A 14,715-nucleotide genomic window follows, 5' to 3' on the forward strand; every position below is an offset into this window, starting at 1 on the left:
AATAGCAACATCATGTGGAATGTACAGTTCTGCACATTTATCCAGCTTTCTGTCAATGTGTACCCACACAATAGGAGTGACTGGTACATAATCACCAAACTTAAACTTATCACTGAAGAGACATGCTCCAAACCATACAGTAGCTGACTCTTGTACTGCTCCCTCTGGAATAATGAGAGTCACTCCATACTGACTACAGTGATACACTAAACCACTAATGTCTAATGATAGCTTCTGTAGCTCACCAAATGCACCTAAACAAATAGAAATAAAATTCGCATAATCATTTTATAGAATAGCTATACCTTTTATTTTTAGAAATAGCTTTTCATTGGCTGTGTTACATGTTTGATCATTGGTTCTGTTTGTCAATGAGTCTTTCCCTGCATCTTTTAATATAAAGTTTGTAGATCATAGTAATGTCTACTTACAGCACATTGATTCCATATCAAATTGAGACTGTGATGATCTGTCACTTTCACATGATAGCAATAAAGCTTGTAATATTAAGTTTTTAAAATTATAATTCTAATTGAATTTCGTCATTTACCTGTCTCTACTTTTGGCAGAAGTGTCTCGTTTATATCATCATTACTACTTATAGATTGTGTGGACAGAGCAAACCTATTATCTGTATAATAATAATAATAAAGATATTATAATATTATAGTTAAATTAAATGTATATACCTAAATGCAATTGATTATCAGTAGAGGTAAAACACAAATTCCTACATGTAGATTTTGATACAAAATCTTCATGTACAAAAGATTTTTCACCATCATCATCTGATTCAGAGTTTGGCTTCTGTCTAAGATTGTTTAGATTTGGTAAATTGGTCTCATTTTGATAATTTATGCTACAAATTTCTCTTCTGCCTTGCTGCTTTTTATGAAGGATACTCTTAGTCTTAATACTACTAAGAGTAGATATACGTGTAGATCTACGTCTAGTCTTCTTACAATAAAGACGATAAGTGAAACAGCCTGCTATGATTGTCAGAATGATGTACGTGGTTTCACTCAAAACAAAAGCAATGAAAATATCTGGAGTAAACTTTGAAATTGTAAAGAAATAATTTATAGATGTTCTATTGGATGGTTTGATAAGAAAATAAGTAATTGCCTCATGACTGCATATAAAGGTATTGCATACATCAATTCGACAAGAAGTTATATTATTACAAGTGGTTTGCTGCTGAAGTCCAGTAGTATTATAATATATCCGTAAAACAGAAGCATTGGCTTGTACAGTAACACCACTCTGTAATTGTATACCAACATAGTACTGCCCAGGACTTGTGATGTTAAAAGAAAAAGATGCTGTTGCAGGTTCCATTGTGTTTGCTGACACAAAACAATGTGAGTCGTTGTATACATTGCTGCTATTTGACATCAGAAAACTGTTGTATTGTGTTGCACTTGCATAAAGGTAGAGACAAGCTGAATATGTAGTGTCTATTGAAGTTATTATCATTAAGTTGTACATGATTGAAGAGCCAGAGAGCAAATAAATAGGCTCATCACTTCCAAGATAGTTAAGAGCTCCTCTATACTCTGATTCAGCCTCTGACAAACTTAAGGGAATTTGCTCTAAAGGAAGATAATCTGTGATAGTCGGTATATTCACTGATGCTAAGGGGATGACAATGTACATGAAAGGTCTTTGTTCTGCATTCAAAGAAATGATGTTACAGATGATATTGGGTAGTCTGACGAGTCAACTTCTAGATCTATAAGAGCAGAGCTGTTGCCTAATATATCACCAACTTCAAGAGGATACTTATTAGAATCTTCATTAATAGCAGCAATGGTGGCAAAAAAAACAAAAAGCACAGCAGCACAAATGGAAGAGATAAGGTATAAAACACAAAAGACTTTACAGAACACAGACCATGATCTCACAGTGTTAGACATATCTGGAAGATGAAATTTATATAACACTTCAAGTAGAGTCCTTACCTTTAGGCAGTAGTTTCCTTTTTTAACGACCTGGGGGCGTAGCCCCCAGGTCGTTCCTATAATTGATTTCAACCACGTGCGATGTTTGTATATATATATATATATATTTGTATGTCCACACTTACATTTCTTCTATACATGTTGTATTGGAGAAATAACAAGCCTTAGCAACCACCCGCCCACACTCCTTTATGTAGTGGGTGTGGTCACGGCAAACAAAATGGCGGCTTACACATGGGACAAAGTTAAGAGCTTTCTAACAGCAAGAGAACATAGAGATACTGTCTAAAGACTTTTTTAGAAGCATTAGAAGGTAGAAAGAACCTCTATAAGTCTTAATAATGACCAAGTTGTACTTGCAGGGTGGTGAAATCAATTATAGGAATATTTTTTACACTGTTACGCTTGTTCCATTTCTGCTTGACTAGTCTATAGTATTACTTTTATTTTCTTAGCAAAGTAATCCGTTGCTAGGTTAAAGCTAGATACCCTAAATTGTAGTCTAATTAATCATAAATTAATAATAATAATAATAATAATAATAATGATGATGATGATAATAATAATAACTACATATAATTATTATATTATCTAATTTTCCTTCTTTATTTCTTTTAACTTATTTTTAACTTGTTTTGCCCTGTTTGTTGTATACTGTAAAGCTCTTTAGTGGTAGTAGTAGTAATAATAATAATAATAATAATAATAATAATAATAATAATAACTAGGTGAATGTAAATATTGAGGGGGCGAGCATGAGCTATCAAATTGACTTGATTAATTAATTGATTAATTCAATGATAAAATTAAAATGATACTGCTCTTACTCTAATGAGAGAAAAGAACATTTTTTTCTCTTTTTTGTGAGACTATTGTATACTCGTTTATTTTCACGGTGGTAAATTTTTGCAAATCTTGCATTTCTAAAATTTTGCGGAATTAATTTTCGTGAATTGCTTGCAGACTGCACCACATGGCAATGGAGAGCAGAATTTTGCAGTGAAAAATCTTTGTGAATGATCACAAACTGCAAAATTTGCGAAAATATTTTACCACAAAAATAAACCGGTATACGGTATTACCTTGTAAAGGATAACCGACAGAAGTTAATACTGAGTGGTCTTTAGTTTTTAAAAAGATATTTTTACTCAAGAAGGAACAACAACTCTCAACTATAGCAATCACACTATATATATATATATATATATATATATATATATATATATCATACATCCCATACTTAGTACTCATCTCCCCTTCTCTCATTGGTCAGTGTTTCATTAGTCTCTTTAGCATTAACACCTCCTGCTGAGTAATTCTGCCTCTATAAGATATGTCTGGCACATTAGTAATTGTACTATGGTGATCCATTACATACCTGCATGCATATTCAGATCCAATCCTCATGGTTGGGGTCTGAACAGAACAAATATCACCTGTCAGTCACTGCTAGTGCTGGGCAATATTGAAAATTTTGAAACAATACAATATGATATGATAATCAACCAACAATTAAGATATCGATATCTATTATCAATAAGTTATTAAGCCACACTCATTAACTTTCATATTACTAAAACGGCTAAAGAAAGCTATTTCTGAAAACAATTATTATCACTATAAAGAATTATAATCTTCTTTGGCTTGATATACTTCAGGTACTTCATTTACTTCCAAAAAAAGTATAGTTTAGTAATTTTTGAGATATTACTGCTTTAGTTAATTAACGCTATGTAACGATTATGTGGGCATGGTCATGTTATCTATGTTTTTCTTTAATTTTTAGTCTACACTTTTTTTTACATTTTTGTGTACATTTTTACATTTTTGTGTAAGGATCCTTTATGGCTTCACTTCCTGTTACATCACTGATATAATTAAATTTGTTGTCAATTTGGTTATGAATCTAATTGAAATCATTCAAAATTTGAAACGCGGCTCTTAATCTGGAAGCACACATCAACTTTGAGGGAAAATTTACGTGAATAAAAATTTACCTGAGTAAAATCCCTGTGAATGATTTGTACAAAAATCAAAGTTGCTTTGTGGCTAAAAAGTGAAAATTGTGGCTGTGCAAGTAGAGGTGTATCTCCTAAACAGAAGCACAAATAAAACTCATTCTTTGTAGAAGCAAAGAGGAGAGTTTGTTCTATCTGTGTATGAAAAAATAAGGAGAACAGACCTTTCAAATTAAGGATTTTAGGTCGCCTAATTATGACCAAGTTTACAGCACTTTTTTGATAGCTATATCGGCTCCATTAAGACTGAAACTAGCAGGACATGTAGACTACACCTTCCTAAGTCTGTGGAAAGACTTTAGAGGTTCTAGATATTCTGTGAACGATTTGTACAAAAATCAAAGTCAAACAATTTTTATTAAACAAAAATATTCACGGCAACATATTTTTGCTTAAACTTTGCACATGAAAACCAAATGTTTATCTTTATGACAAGCAACTTCTCCTCTCTTAATGGTACTAGTTACAGCACTATTCAATTATCTATGTAAGAGAAATACCGTATTTCCTTGAATAGACCCCATGGTTACAATTAATTTCAGAAAAGATACAATTTAGGTTATTATTAGAGGGCAGGTACTAATAATTTCATCTGAGGCTAATAATTTTATCAGTTAATCTGTGAGGCCTCTCTCTTCTGTTAGGAAAAGTCTTTTTTACTACCTCGAGATGTTTAGAGAGCAGAGCTAGCTACTGGAAGGCAATGGAAGCTTTTAAACTCACGAGAGAATGCCTAGCAATAGCGGTAGTACTTTGGTAGTAAATGAGGCTCTTTTCAAGTGTTCATATTCTTGGTTGTTTACAATGCTTTTGACAACTAGATCAACCAAGGGATCAACTATTTGCTCAAGCTAGCTAGCTAGCTCAACGCATAGGCCACACCCAAAATTTATTTAAACTATTAGTAATATTAGGGCCCAGTGTATTTACTGGGTTTCCTTCAGCTCACAATTCATTACCCTCTGATTTACACTTTTTTAATTCCATGCTGTAAAGTTTAATAATAACAATAATAATAATAATTGATGTTGTTATTAATTATGCAGGTACAATTAGAGGGCGGCTATTATTTCACTCAAAAGTTGACAGGTGCAGGGACTATTCGAGGGTGGGTGATAATCAAGGAAATACGGTAAGTAAAACATTGTGGCTATCAATTCTGACATGATTAAACCATACAATTTTCTACACTTCCGGTGTTTAGAGAAGTGTACTGTCTGGATGTATACTGTTTCTTCAATATTGACAAATATCGATACCGCATTATATCAATTAAATATCATAAATTTTGATATATCGCCCAGCACTATTCACCACCTATCACCTACTAACAAAACCAAATAACCAATCATCAACCAATAAGAGATAATAAATAGTGCTGTCATTTTGAGGAAACTAAGAACCAAAGCTAGACTTCTAATCAAGCTTATCTCACAATTTTAATTCTATCTATGAGAGGACTTATCTAGAAGAGTCTTAGATCAAACTACCTCGCAAACTACAGTATTATCTAAATTCTTCAACAAAAAAATTGTAGCTCACCAAAAATAATCTTGTAGAGTTTGCTTAAGCTTCCAGGCCTTACAGAGCTGATGGAATGGCTTTAGAGATGCTTGAGATGGCTTCTCTCTCTTATCTAGCTCAAAATTTTGTCCTGTCAAAGCGAGAATAGTTACTAGTTAATAGTAGTTAATTAATATTAAATAGTTAATTATTATCATACTGATACAGGCCACTACCCAAAATCAATAATTCAAGTCTGATGTCGCAGATTGGCATCAATGTTGAATCATGTCTGTTGCTCTGGCTGAACCAAGACCGTACTCCAGCATGGTTGCATCATGGATGATTATCATGATTGTATCATAACTAGACTCATTGCTTTGCAGGCTGCCCAAAATCCATGATACAGGAATGTATCAGGCTGATCATGATTGATATCAGTCATGATTCAAATTAAAATTCTTGGCTGTGTAGGTTCAGTTGACAAAGTATCCGAGTTTACAAACATACAAACATGGCAGCATTGACTGAATTTTATGATTGTGATGTCCTCATACCTTGCCACATATGTAGAAGTAAGTTAGTAGCATATTTATACTTTATTGTTCTTTTTTGTCTCGTAGGAAAACTTAGAGGCTTAGCTCTATAGCTTAATACATTAATGTAAGTATTAATGTATTATTATTAACTGTACCCTGTAGTCAGTATCCCATGTTTTTTCCAAAAATGGCTCAACTTGAAAATCATTCCAATTTTTACTGCAATTTATGGAGATATGATTTATGGAGATAGACAGATATCAAGAGGTATAAGAGGATTATTAATACTTACTATAAGCATTCAATACACATACAAATATTATTATTTTATTCTAATACTGACAGGTTGCTGCTGTTAATTGGAACACTCATCACCAAGAACCTGTAATGCTGGATGATCTGGTATTTATTATAAGTTTCATTTCTATTGTATTATTATGTCTCATTCCTTGCAGGATCTACTGGATAGCTATTATAAAGCTTTCTTATACATGTCAAGGAAAATTGAGAGCTCAAAGTATCATGTAAGTGTCTTAATATTACTGTTACAATCAATTTTTGATCTTAATTGCTTAGTTAAGTTCTATTATTAATAATGATTATATTTCTGTAGTTGGAGCACTGTCTGTTACCTGGACAAATCATTGCATTTAATAATCGTCGTTTCCTACACTCCAGAAACTCATTTCAACTGAACGGTGGATTCAGAAATTTTCATGTACAGTATAATGCACACATAGAGCACATGTACAAATGTAGTGGTATATAAAAGCATTATCTGTGTACCGTAGCCAAATTTTATTCTGTGATTGTATACTTGTGTACCAATGACACATGTTTAAAATTTAAATAATATTTATTTTATCAGTAGACACAACTGAATATACTGTTCTCTTTTCATTATGTAGACTACCTATGTGAACATTGATTACCTCAGAAGTCAGTTCCTTGTACTTGGAAAGGCTTTAGGTTTTAACGAGAGCCCAAAGAACATTTTCATGTCTACTCTGTGAAATTTTGTACTTTTTATAATAATCAAATTAATTATTTTTATTGGTGCTAATCAGAATCTTCTTTTACAATACAACAGAAGATAAGAGTTATTAAAACATCAAGGCCTAACTCATGAAGCTCAGTTTACAATCATCAAAAGTAAATAAAATCAATTCTGTAATAAAAATATAAATCATGAAATCAATAGTAAAAACAAAAGTTCTAAAAAATCTTGTATAAGTGGCAAAATGGAATAATGTATATACTTTGTAAAATATAAAAATAGCACACATCACACACCTACAAAAACCATACAAAAACAATTAGTTGGAAGCATGTTCTGCTGCCTCTGCATTATAGTCTTGCGTAGCCAGACTATCTGCATTAGTGGTAAGATGCTTCATGACATCTTGAGCCACTGCATGAGCTCCAATAGCATCAGACTGAAGTACCTTAATGACAGTACTCCATGTGTATGTGTCAGGATCATTGTCCTTCCATCTATTAAAAACAGCAATGAATCTATCCATGGGATCATGATAAGTATCATAAAGACTCCTCAAGAAACTATCATCCAAATGAAGTGCTGTTCCAAATTGATAGAACTTGTCTTGAATTTTTGCTGCTACTAGGTTAGTAAGATCAACAATATCAGGAGGAGAGTTGACCTCTGTAAAAGTGGATTGAATGACAAAACTGTCTGAAATATGGAACACAACTTACTTGGTGCCTGTATTTCTTGTTGAATGTCTTCAGGTTTAAGATGGTAGTCTTTACAGAGATTACAATAAACTCCCTTGTAGTGATCTTCAATATCTTCTGGTTCTGGTTCAGGTACAGGAGGAGACTCAAAATGATCCTTGACTCTGTGTGCTAAATCTTTAAACCCAATCTTAGCAAGAGCTGCTGCTAAAGGCTCCCATGATTCTGATCTATTCTGATCCCTCCACTGTATTAAAACTTTTCTAGTATGTTGGATGGGATCAATGCTTGTTAGTTCAATATTGTGAAGCTGACCAATAGCAAAACCCAGTATGTATCCAAAATCAAACCATTTTTCTTTTAGATTTCCTTCACTTGCAATAATGCGAAGACAGTCACCCAGTAATGAATCATTAGCTAAAAATAAAAGACAGTGAAGCTAATTTTAAAAATAAAATTGTGTACCTACCATACGTCATTACATCCATGGTGGATCCAGTACTGCTTGTAGATGAAGCTGGAGAAAGAAGTAATTGTATGGAACCTTCTAACAGAATTGTGCTTTTCACAGGAGGATGAACTTGATTGAAGTGAACTATTACTTTTTGACTTTTTTCCACTACTGCATCTGATATAAACTGTATTCTGAAACGAGGAGGATAGGAGAGCTTCTTTTCTAACAACTTAAGCCGTTTCAGCTCGTCTTCAGTGACTTCTGCAGCATTTTCACATCCCATCATTTGATAATAATCAATATCTTCACTAGAAATCTAGTGAAAATTAAATAAATTATATTTAATATAAAATTTAATAGCACATTTATTTAAGCATACGTGGTCTTTAGAAAATCCAACTTCTTTTCTTTTCCAACCAGGGACACTATGTGGCTCAAAAGACAATGACACTTGACCATCACCAGTAAATGTGACTGGTTCATATGACAGTATATTAAATCCTTCCTTAGCACACTGGTCTTCAACAACCTATGAAGTATAAAGTTATTATTTATTCTTGCACTTAAATTACCTCTGTGCAACCTTCTTGTTGGCATAAAAAAATAAATTGTACTGATAATTCCCTTCCATTTTTCTTATCAGCACGTGCTATTAAATACCTTCTGGGTATAAATTTGTATTCCCCTTTCTGGGCAGCAATGCAATTAGAGCAAAAATGAGGCGACAAAATTTTAAAAATTTGTAACCCAGAAGTAGATTCAGCCTGTGATCCACAATTTTCTTGGAAACTTATAACATCAGAGCAATCATCATCATGAGCTGTTAATACAGTGAACTGTTGTAGATTGGTATCACTGGAAATAGCAACATCATGTGGAATGTAAAGTTCTGCACTTTTATCCAGCTTTTGGTCAATGTGTACCCATACAATAGGAGTGACTGGTACATAATCACCAAACTTAAACTTATCACTGAAGAGACATGCTCCAAACCATACAGTAGCTGACTCTTGTACTGCTCCCTCTGGAATAATGAGAGTCACTCCATACTGACTACAATGATACACTAAACCACTACTGTCTAATGATAGCTCATGAACCTCACCAAATGCATCTAAATGCATAAAAATTAGAAACAAAATTTGTAGACTATAGCTACTAATTATACCTTTTATTTTTAGAAATAGCTTTTCATTGGTTGCGTTACATGCTTGATCACTGGTTTGGTTTGTCAATGAATGTTCGCCTGAATATGGAGTTTTAAGTCAGTATTATAGAGCTATGTCTATACTTACAGTCATAGGGGTAGGAACAAACTAAAAGTTGGGGGGGCTAAGGTATTATTTTTACAATTGATCATTAATACATAGCATGTACTGAAATTAATACTGTCCAAAATATTGGCGTCTATGCTCATTAAATGTAACAAATTCCTTTGCAATGTCCTCAATGTGTAAATCATCTGTATATTCTTTGTGTGTATGCAAAATAACTACATGATTAAGACATTGTTGAGTGCAAGTAGTTTTTAATCTCCGTCCTTAACGTCGAAAATGTATGCTCAGCTGAAGCTGATGTTGACAAAGTTGTTAAATAAAGAAGTTGAAGCTTGTGTATTTTTGAAAAAACTAATAAAAGTGTGTTCTTAGAAGTTAAACTAATGTATAAATTGTTTTACAAAACGAATCATCACACAATATGCACACATATAAGGATGATCTAAACTAAAGTCTATAGTGTTGATAATAGTAATGCATGTACATCACTTAAAGTTGGAGGGGCTAAGCCCCCCTTCAATGAAAGTTGGGGGGGCTTAAGCCCCTCCTGCCCCCCCTGTTCCTACCCCTATGCTTACAGTACATTGATTCCAAATCAAATTGAGGTTGTGATGATGCAATGTTATTTTCACATGACTGTAGCATTGAAGCTTGTACTGTTTTTTAAGTAATGAGTTGATAAAGTTTTTTTTTATTTTACCTGTTTCTACTTCTTGCAGGAACTGACTGGCCTCAATTGCACAAGCATCATTACTACTAGTGGATGTCCAAGGAAACCTAGCCTCATTCCTAGACCCATCTATGAACTCACGCCGGATGAGAGGCCAACCCCGGTGTGAGTCTGGTACTGAAACTAGGGGAAATGCAGGTAGATCTCTAGTACCTGTATAAACCACAATATATATATAGACATAATATGAAGATATTATAGTTTAATTACCTGCATCAGTAGAGAAAAAATTCAAATCAGTATTATCATAAGTTATGGCTGTTTCATGCAAAAGGAAATTTTGACTTTGCTCCTGTCCACTCATCATTGAATAAGTGTCCGTGTTCTGTGCACTTAGACAAGAAAAGCTATTTGTACTTTTCTGTTTCTTGTAGGCGGCAATAAAACAAGTTAAAATTGCAATGGATATTACTATGATCACCATGGTTGTGGCATAAGTGACTACAATGGCAACATATTCATCTGAAGTAAATTTTGGACTTGTAAAGAAATAGTTCATAGATGTTCTATTGGATGGTTTGATAAGAAAGTAAGTGATTGCCTCATAACTACATACAACAGTATTGCATATATCAATTAAACAGGAAGTTATACCATTACAAGTAGTTTGCTGCTGAAGTCCAGTAGTATTATAATATACTCGTACAACAGAAGCATTGGCTTGTACAGTAACACCACTCTGTAATTGTATACCAACGTAGTACTGCCCAGCACTTGTGATATTAAAAGAAAAAGGTACTGTTGTAAGCCTTTTTCTCACAGTTGTATTTGTTGACATAAAAGTAAAACAATGTGAGTTGCTATATTGGTATACTTTGCTGATACCTACTGACACCAAAAAAGTGCTATAATGTGCTTCATTCGTAAAAAGATAGAGGCAAACTGGATATGTACTAGTGTTTGAACTGATCGTTAAGTTGTACGTGATTGAAGACCCAGAGAGCAAATAAATGGGCTCATCACTTCCAAGATAATTAAAAGCCTCTCTATACTCTGATTCAGCCTCTAAAAGCAAAGGCAATTGTTCTAAAGGAAGATAATCCACGATGGTTGATGGTATATTTTCTGATAAGAGGATGACAGTGTAAGGCTGGCCTTGCAACGGTTCATTTGAAGAAAATGTTACTGACGATGACCTTGTGTATGATGAGTCAACTATTATAAGTGAAGAACTGTTACCTAATATATCGCCAATTTTAAGTAAATACAAATCAGAATCTTCATTAGGCGTCAACAAAAAAACCAGACTGAAAACAACAGGAAGCGTCACCAGAATCAATATAAGGCCGATTATGATGAAGCATACCGAAAGTATATATTTTCTAATTTTTCTTTTAGACTTATATTTATCTATAATTTTTAAAAGGTTTTCTAATTTCAAATTATAATTGAACATCATTTTTACCTTTAGATATTATAATAAGTCTAGCTTCATCTTTCCCGAGATCTCCCCCCATTGTCTGCTCATAGTTAAGTTAATTAACGCTTTGCTTGCTTAGTCTCGCGTATCATTCATCACGTGATGCCTTCCGTAGTTTCTGCTATAAAAAGTAATTGTAGTGCTTTGTAGTATATCCCTGGTAGTAATGACAAAAAAAATTTATAAGGCAATAAACATGCAATAATTGATACGGTAAATCTGCAATGTACATAAATCATAATAATAAAATTTTTCAACAACTATTATTGATTTTAAGATTTCTTGTGTTGGTAGTAAGATAAATACATGACCCATCCTAGATACACTGCACTGATGTAGGTCACTCTTAAAGCCGGAGGCACAAAGAAGAAGTTTAAAACCTAAGGAATAGAGCATAATAGTAATAATAGTACAATAATAGAGCCTTGTTTACACTCGCCATAAAACACAACGCAGATGAATGCAAAATTAAAATTTGGCCAATTTTGTGTCAACTTCAAAGTGCTTTTGCACCCACGCAATTTTGATCATTGCGTCAAATGTAAACCTAGCTTAAGGCTGTTCTATTCAAACTATATGCAGACATGACATACTTTCAACATTCCTAAAACTTTGTACATCAGTACATGGAATAAAATTGGTGGTGTTTTGTAGAAAATATCAAAACAATAGTAATTATTCAAAATATGCACATTCCTTACCTGTGCAGCTGGCCACACTATTAACTCGGTCTATAAAAAAAATTATCAAAACAACAGATTTAGTATTATAAAATTTGTGATGTACTTTATATACTGGCCAGAATTTCTTTTTCATGTCATTATACGAGTCAGTCCAGTTCATGCCACTCATTTTGTTCATGCCTACATAATTTATTATCACGACTTTCACTGAAAATTATAGCTAATGTAGGAGGTGCTAATGTGTTTTGAAATTGCATCATGCACCAAACATATATTAATAATAATAATACATACAACAAAAAGCATCTGTACAATTGCATTCAAGTAAATGGGCCATTAATATGTCCTTGATGTGATTCCAAAATGTTAAATAAAACTTCTAACAGTAAAAATTAAAATTGAGGGTGTACATACTACATACTACGTACATACATGTACCTAGAAAGAACACTATGACACAAGCAGGTCCATTGATAACCTCATCAAGGGTCACTTTCTTGAACACAGACACTACTCCTCTTCCAGGATACCTCTTGTCTAAAAACTTGAACCAGTAGTGCTCTGGTGGCCCCAATATAAATCCTATTACAGCCATTCTCTTGGTTCTTGCCCAGTCTATCTCCTGTTCGGAGTTCTTCTCATATTTCTGGACTAATAGATCACCCAGTGCCTCCAGGCCACAGCTAACTACAGTGTTTGTGAAGAGAAGATAGCGAGAGAAGAGAGTGTCATAGACTAGCCTCCAGGCCATGTTGAGTCATATGGAATCAGGGTGGAGCTTTAGAAATTAATGAATGATGAAAGCCCAACCAGGAAATAGTAATGATATTTATCTGCACACAGCTGTGCTACAAAGCTGCCAACTCACAAAGGAAAGCCCAAATGCGATGATAGTGAATTCTTTCTCTCTCCTCTCTTTTTCTCAATGGCTCTCCTACCAATGAGAGCTCTACAGCGACTCCGCAACCTCAGAAACAAGCTATCTGCTCTACCTTCCTCTTCATCTGCTTCTTCTACTTCTTCTTCCTCTTCCTCCGGCAAAATCAGTAATGCCAGACTGCTGCTTATAAATACGGGTACCTGTTGCTTCCTTTACTCAATGGGAGATTTCTGCAGACAAAGGATAGAAGGGAACACTACTGATTGGCATAGGACCGGGAGAATGGGTGTCCTTGGGTGCTGTCTCGGCCCATTGGATCATTTCTGGTACACGGCATTAGATAGACTGTTACCGGCAATCACAGCAGGGACTGTTGCCAGGAAAGTATTGCTGGATCAGCTAATAATGGCACCCATATGCTGCAGTCTCTTCTATCTAGGTAAATTCTCATTTACACCTTACAATAGTCAATTATCATGATAATTATCACCTACAATTATAGCCATGAACGTAGTAGTACTTTATGATTTCTTATGTACATGCATAGTAATGGACTTATTATTGTGTATTACTGGCTTCAAGAATGCAAATTATAGTAGATATACATATACATGCATTGAAATTATAAAAATACCTCACACTTGGGAAATACCTTTACATAGCTTGACAGGAAGTTTATAATGATATTTTCAATCTACAACTACTATAGGCATGTCAGCTATGGAGGGACGGAGTCGAAAGGATTGCTTCAATGAACTTCAAGTGAAATTCTGGCCTACTTACAAGGTACATATAGGATCAGAGCAGTGAGAGAGACTTTGTTCCTATTTTGTCTTTAAGTAGTAAACATAGTCTGTGTTGTGTAAACTATTATAGTTAGTACTCCATCAAACCTCCTTTCTTTGAAAAGGGAAGATTTAGTAATGATTATAATATTGTTTGTATGCAAATAATGATTTTCACTTCCTACTAATTCATTTGACAATATTATCATTATGATTCATTTGTTGACCTCAAACCTAGTTATATCACTACTGTAGTAACTATTGGCCTTGTCCATCTTCAGATACTGGGTATCTGTCATTCATTTTTGCTCAGTTTTGTATGATTATAGTGATTCCCTGTTGATGTAGGTGGATTGGCAAGTTTGGCCAGCAGCTCAAATTCTTAACTTTTACCTAATCCCCCCTCACTTCAGAGTAGCCTATGTAGCCTCCATTACCTTCCTATGGACAGTCTATCTCTCTTACATGAAGCACAAAGTGAGCTTAACACAGCCAGTGTCAAGCTGAAATCATTTTTCATACAATCATTTATATATATCGTTTTTAATTTATATCGTTTTTTTAGAAAATGTCAAAAACAGACTCTATGTTAATCCATTAATATTGTTTTAAGTGTATCATACTTACAATAATTAAAGTATAAGTAGTATTATTGTTTTAAAATGTGATTAGACTGATAACCATTTCCTTGTTTTTTGGCTTTGAGCTGAGCACATGCTCAACACGAGGGCGAGGCCGCTCGTGAATACTATTACGGGGGAGTGGGTGAC

General features: G+C 33.9%; 5 protein-coding genes across 9 annotated transcripts in view; 2 read left to right on the forward strand and 3 right to left on the reverse strand.

The window, feature by feature from the left end:
* LOC100633393 (uncharacterized) overlaps window positions 1-5,821 on the reverse strand; it is a 7,836-nt gene extending 2,015 nt beyond the window's left edge. Inside the window, exons 1-6 of one of the 4 annotated variants that reach the window (XM_019998994.1) lie at window positions 1,962-2,047; window positions 690-1,918; window positions 551-631; window positions 432-497; window positions 306-383; window positions 15-254 (exon numbers count right to left, since the gene is read on the reverse strand). In XM_019998994.1, coding sequence (XP_019854553.1) covers window positions 15-254; window positions 306-383; window positions 432-497; window positions 551-631; window positions 690-1,656 — 1,432 coding nt within the window. In that variant the 5' untranslated portion in view covers window positions 1,657-1,918; window positions 1,962-2,047. Of the gene's footprint in view, window positions 1-14; window positions 255-305; window positions 384-431; window positions 498-550; window positions 632-689; window positions 2,048-5,521 lie in introns of those variants that run through there. The other 3 variants (XM_019998997.1, XM_019998996.1, XM_019998995.1) reach the window with 3 other exon arrangements.
* A 129-nt stretch (window positions 5,822-5,950) lies between these two features.
* On the forward strand, window positions 5,951-7,122 carry LOC109583580 (gamma-butyrobetaine dioxygenase-like). 2 transcript variants are annotated; one of them, XM_019999001.1, is made up of 7 exons: window positions 5,951-6,057; window positions 6,106-6,145; window positions 6,184-6,288; window positions 6,367-6,423; window positions 6,477-6,545; window positions 6,635-6,739; window positions 6,930-7,122. In XM_019999001.1, exons 3-7 carry the CDS (start codon window positions 6,265-6,267, stop codon window positions 7,032-7,034), a joined length of 360 nt encoding a protein of 119 aa, XP_019854560.1. In that variant the 5' UTR covers window positions 5,951-6,057; window positions 6,106-6,145; window positions 6,184-6,264; the 3' UTR covers window positions 7,035-7,122. The 2 variants fall into 2 exon arrangements, with proteins under 2 accessions (XP_019854560.1, XP_019854561.1); XM_019999002.1 differs by having other exon boundaries at window positions 6,188-6,288.
* A 70-nt stretch (window positions 7,123-7,192) lies between these two features.
* LOC109583577 (uncharacterized) lies at window positions 7,193-11,639 on the reverse strand. Its single transcript, XM_019998993.1, has 10 exons — window positions 11,583-11,639; window positions 10,388-11,527; window positions 10,148-10,330; window positions 10,026-10,103; window positions 9,339-9,416; window positions 8,743-9,284; window positions 8,550-8,699; window positions 8,186-8,486; window positions 7,738-8,133; window positions 7,193-7,684 (listed from the first exon to the last, which is right to left on the reverse strand). The coding sequence occupies exons 1-10, from the start codon at window positions 11,632-11,634 to the stop codon at window positions 7,338-7,340; spliced, it is 3,267 nt and encodes a 1,088-aa protein (XP_019854552.1). The 5' UTR covers window positions 11,635-11,639; the 3' UTR covers window positions 7,193-7,337.
* A 119-nt stretch (window positions 11,640-11,758) lies between these two features.
* Window positions 11,759-13,048, reverse strand: LOC100632251 (mpv17-like protein 2). The gene is made up of 4 exons (XM_003388059.3): window positions 12,719-13,048; window positions 12,384-12,460; window positions 12,299-12,328; window positions 11,759-11,977 (listed from the first exon to the last, which is right to left on the reverse strand). The coding sequence occupies exons 1-4, from the start codon at window positions 13,029-13,031 to the stop codon at window positions 11,870-11,872; spliced, it is 528 nt and encodes a 175-aa protein (XP_003388107.1). The 5' UTR covers window positions 13,032-13,048; the 3' UTR covers window positions 11,759-11,869.
* Window positions 13,049-13,188: 140 nt separating this feature from the next.
* Window positions 13,189-14,546, forward strand: LOC100632375 (mpv17-like protein 2). Its single transcript, XM_011406949.2, has 4 exons — window positions 13,189-13,599; window positions 13,870-13,946; window positions 14,294-14,422; window positions 14,511-14,546. The coding sequence occupies exons 1-4, from the start codon at window positions 13,206-13,208 to the stop codon at window positions 14,544-14,546; spliced, it is 636 nt and encodes a 211-aa protein (XP_011405251.1). The 5' UTR covers window positions 13,189-13,205.
* Window positions 14,547-14,715: the final 169 nt, after the last annotated feature.

The sequence above is a fragment of the Amphimedon queenslandica genome, unplaced genomic scaffold (assembly GCF_000090795.2).
Source record: "Amphimedon queenslandica unplaced genomic scaffold, v1.1 AMPQUscaffold_13296, whole genome shotgun sequence".
Classification (NCBI taxonomy): Eukaryota; Metazoa; Porifera; class Demospongiae; order Haplosclerida; family Niphatidae; genus Amphimedon; species Amphimedon queenslandica.

Excerpts from the sequence above, each read along its gene's own strand:
- LOC109583577 (XM_019998993.1), bottom strand. The coding sequence starts at position 11,634 with ATGGGGGGAGATCTCGGGAAAGATGAAGCTAGACTTATTATAATATCT. Across the intron at positions 9,285-9,338 it reads GCTATTTCTAAAAATAAAAG|ATGCATTTGGTGAGGTTCAT; the intron begins GTATAATTAGTA and ends TTATGCATTTAG. Across the intron at positions 7,685-7,737 it reads ACAAGAAATACAGGCACCAA|AGGTCAACTCTCCTCCTGAT; the intron begins GTAAGTTGTGTT and ends CCACTTTTACAG.
- LOC100632375 (XM_011406949.2), top strand. The coding sequence starts at position 13,206 with ATGGCTCTCCTACCAATGAGAGCTCTACAGCGACTCCGCAACCTCAGA. Across the intron at positions 13,600-13,869 it reads CTGCAGTCTCTTCTATCTAG|GCATGTCAGCTATGGAGGGA; the intron begins GTAAATTCTCAT and ends CAACTACTATAG. Across the intron at positions 13,947-14,293 it reads AATTCTGGCCTACTTACAAG|GTGGATTGGCAAGTTTGGCC; the intron begins GTACATATAGGA and ends CTGTTGATGTAG.
- LOC109583580 (XM_019999001.1), top strand. The coding sequence starts at position 6,265 with ATGGAGATAGACAGATATCAAGAG. Across the intron at positions 6,289-6,366 it reads AGATAGACAGATATCAAGAG|GTTGCTGCTGTTAATTGGAA; the intron begins GTATAAGAGGAT and ends TAATACTGACAG. Across the intron at positions 6,424-6,476 it reads CTGTAATGCTGGATGATCTG|GATCTACTGGATAGCTATTA; the intron begins GTATTTATTATA and ends CATTCCTTGCAG.
- LOC100632251 (XM_003388059.3), bottom strand. The coding sequence starts at position 13,031 with ATGGCCTGGAGGCTAGTCTATGACACTCTCTTCTCTCGCTATCTTCTC. Across the intron at positions 12,461-12,718 it reads TGTCATAGTGTTCTTTCTAG|GCATGAACAAAATGAGTGGC; the intron begins GTACATGTATGT and ends TAAATTATGTAG. Across the intron at positions 12,329-12,383 it reads AATTCTGGCCAGTATATAAA|ACCGAGTTAATAGTGTGGCC; the intron begins GTACATCACAAA and ends TTTTTTTTATAG.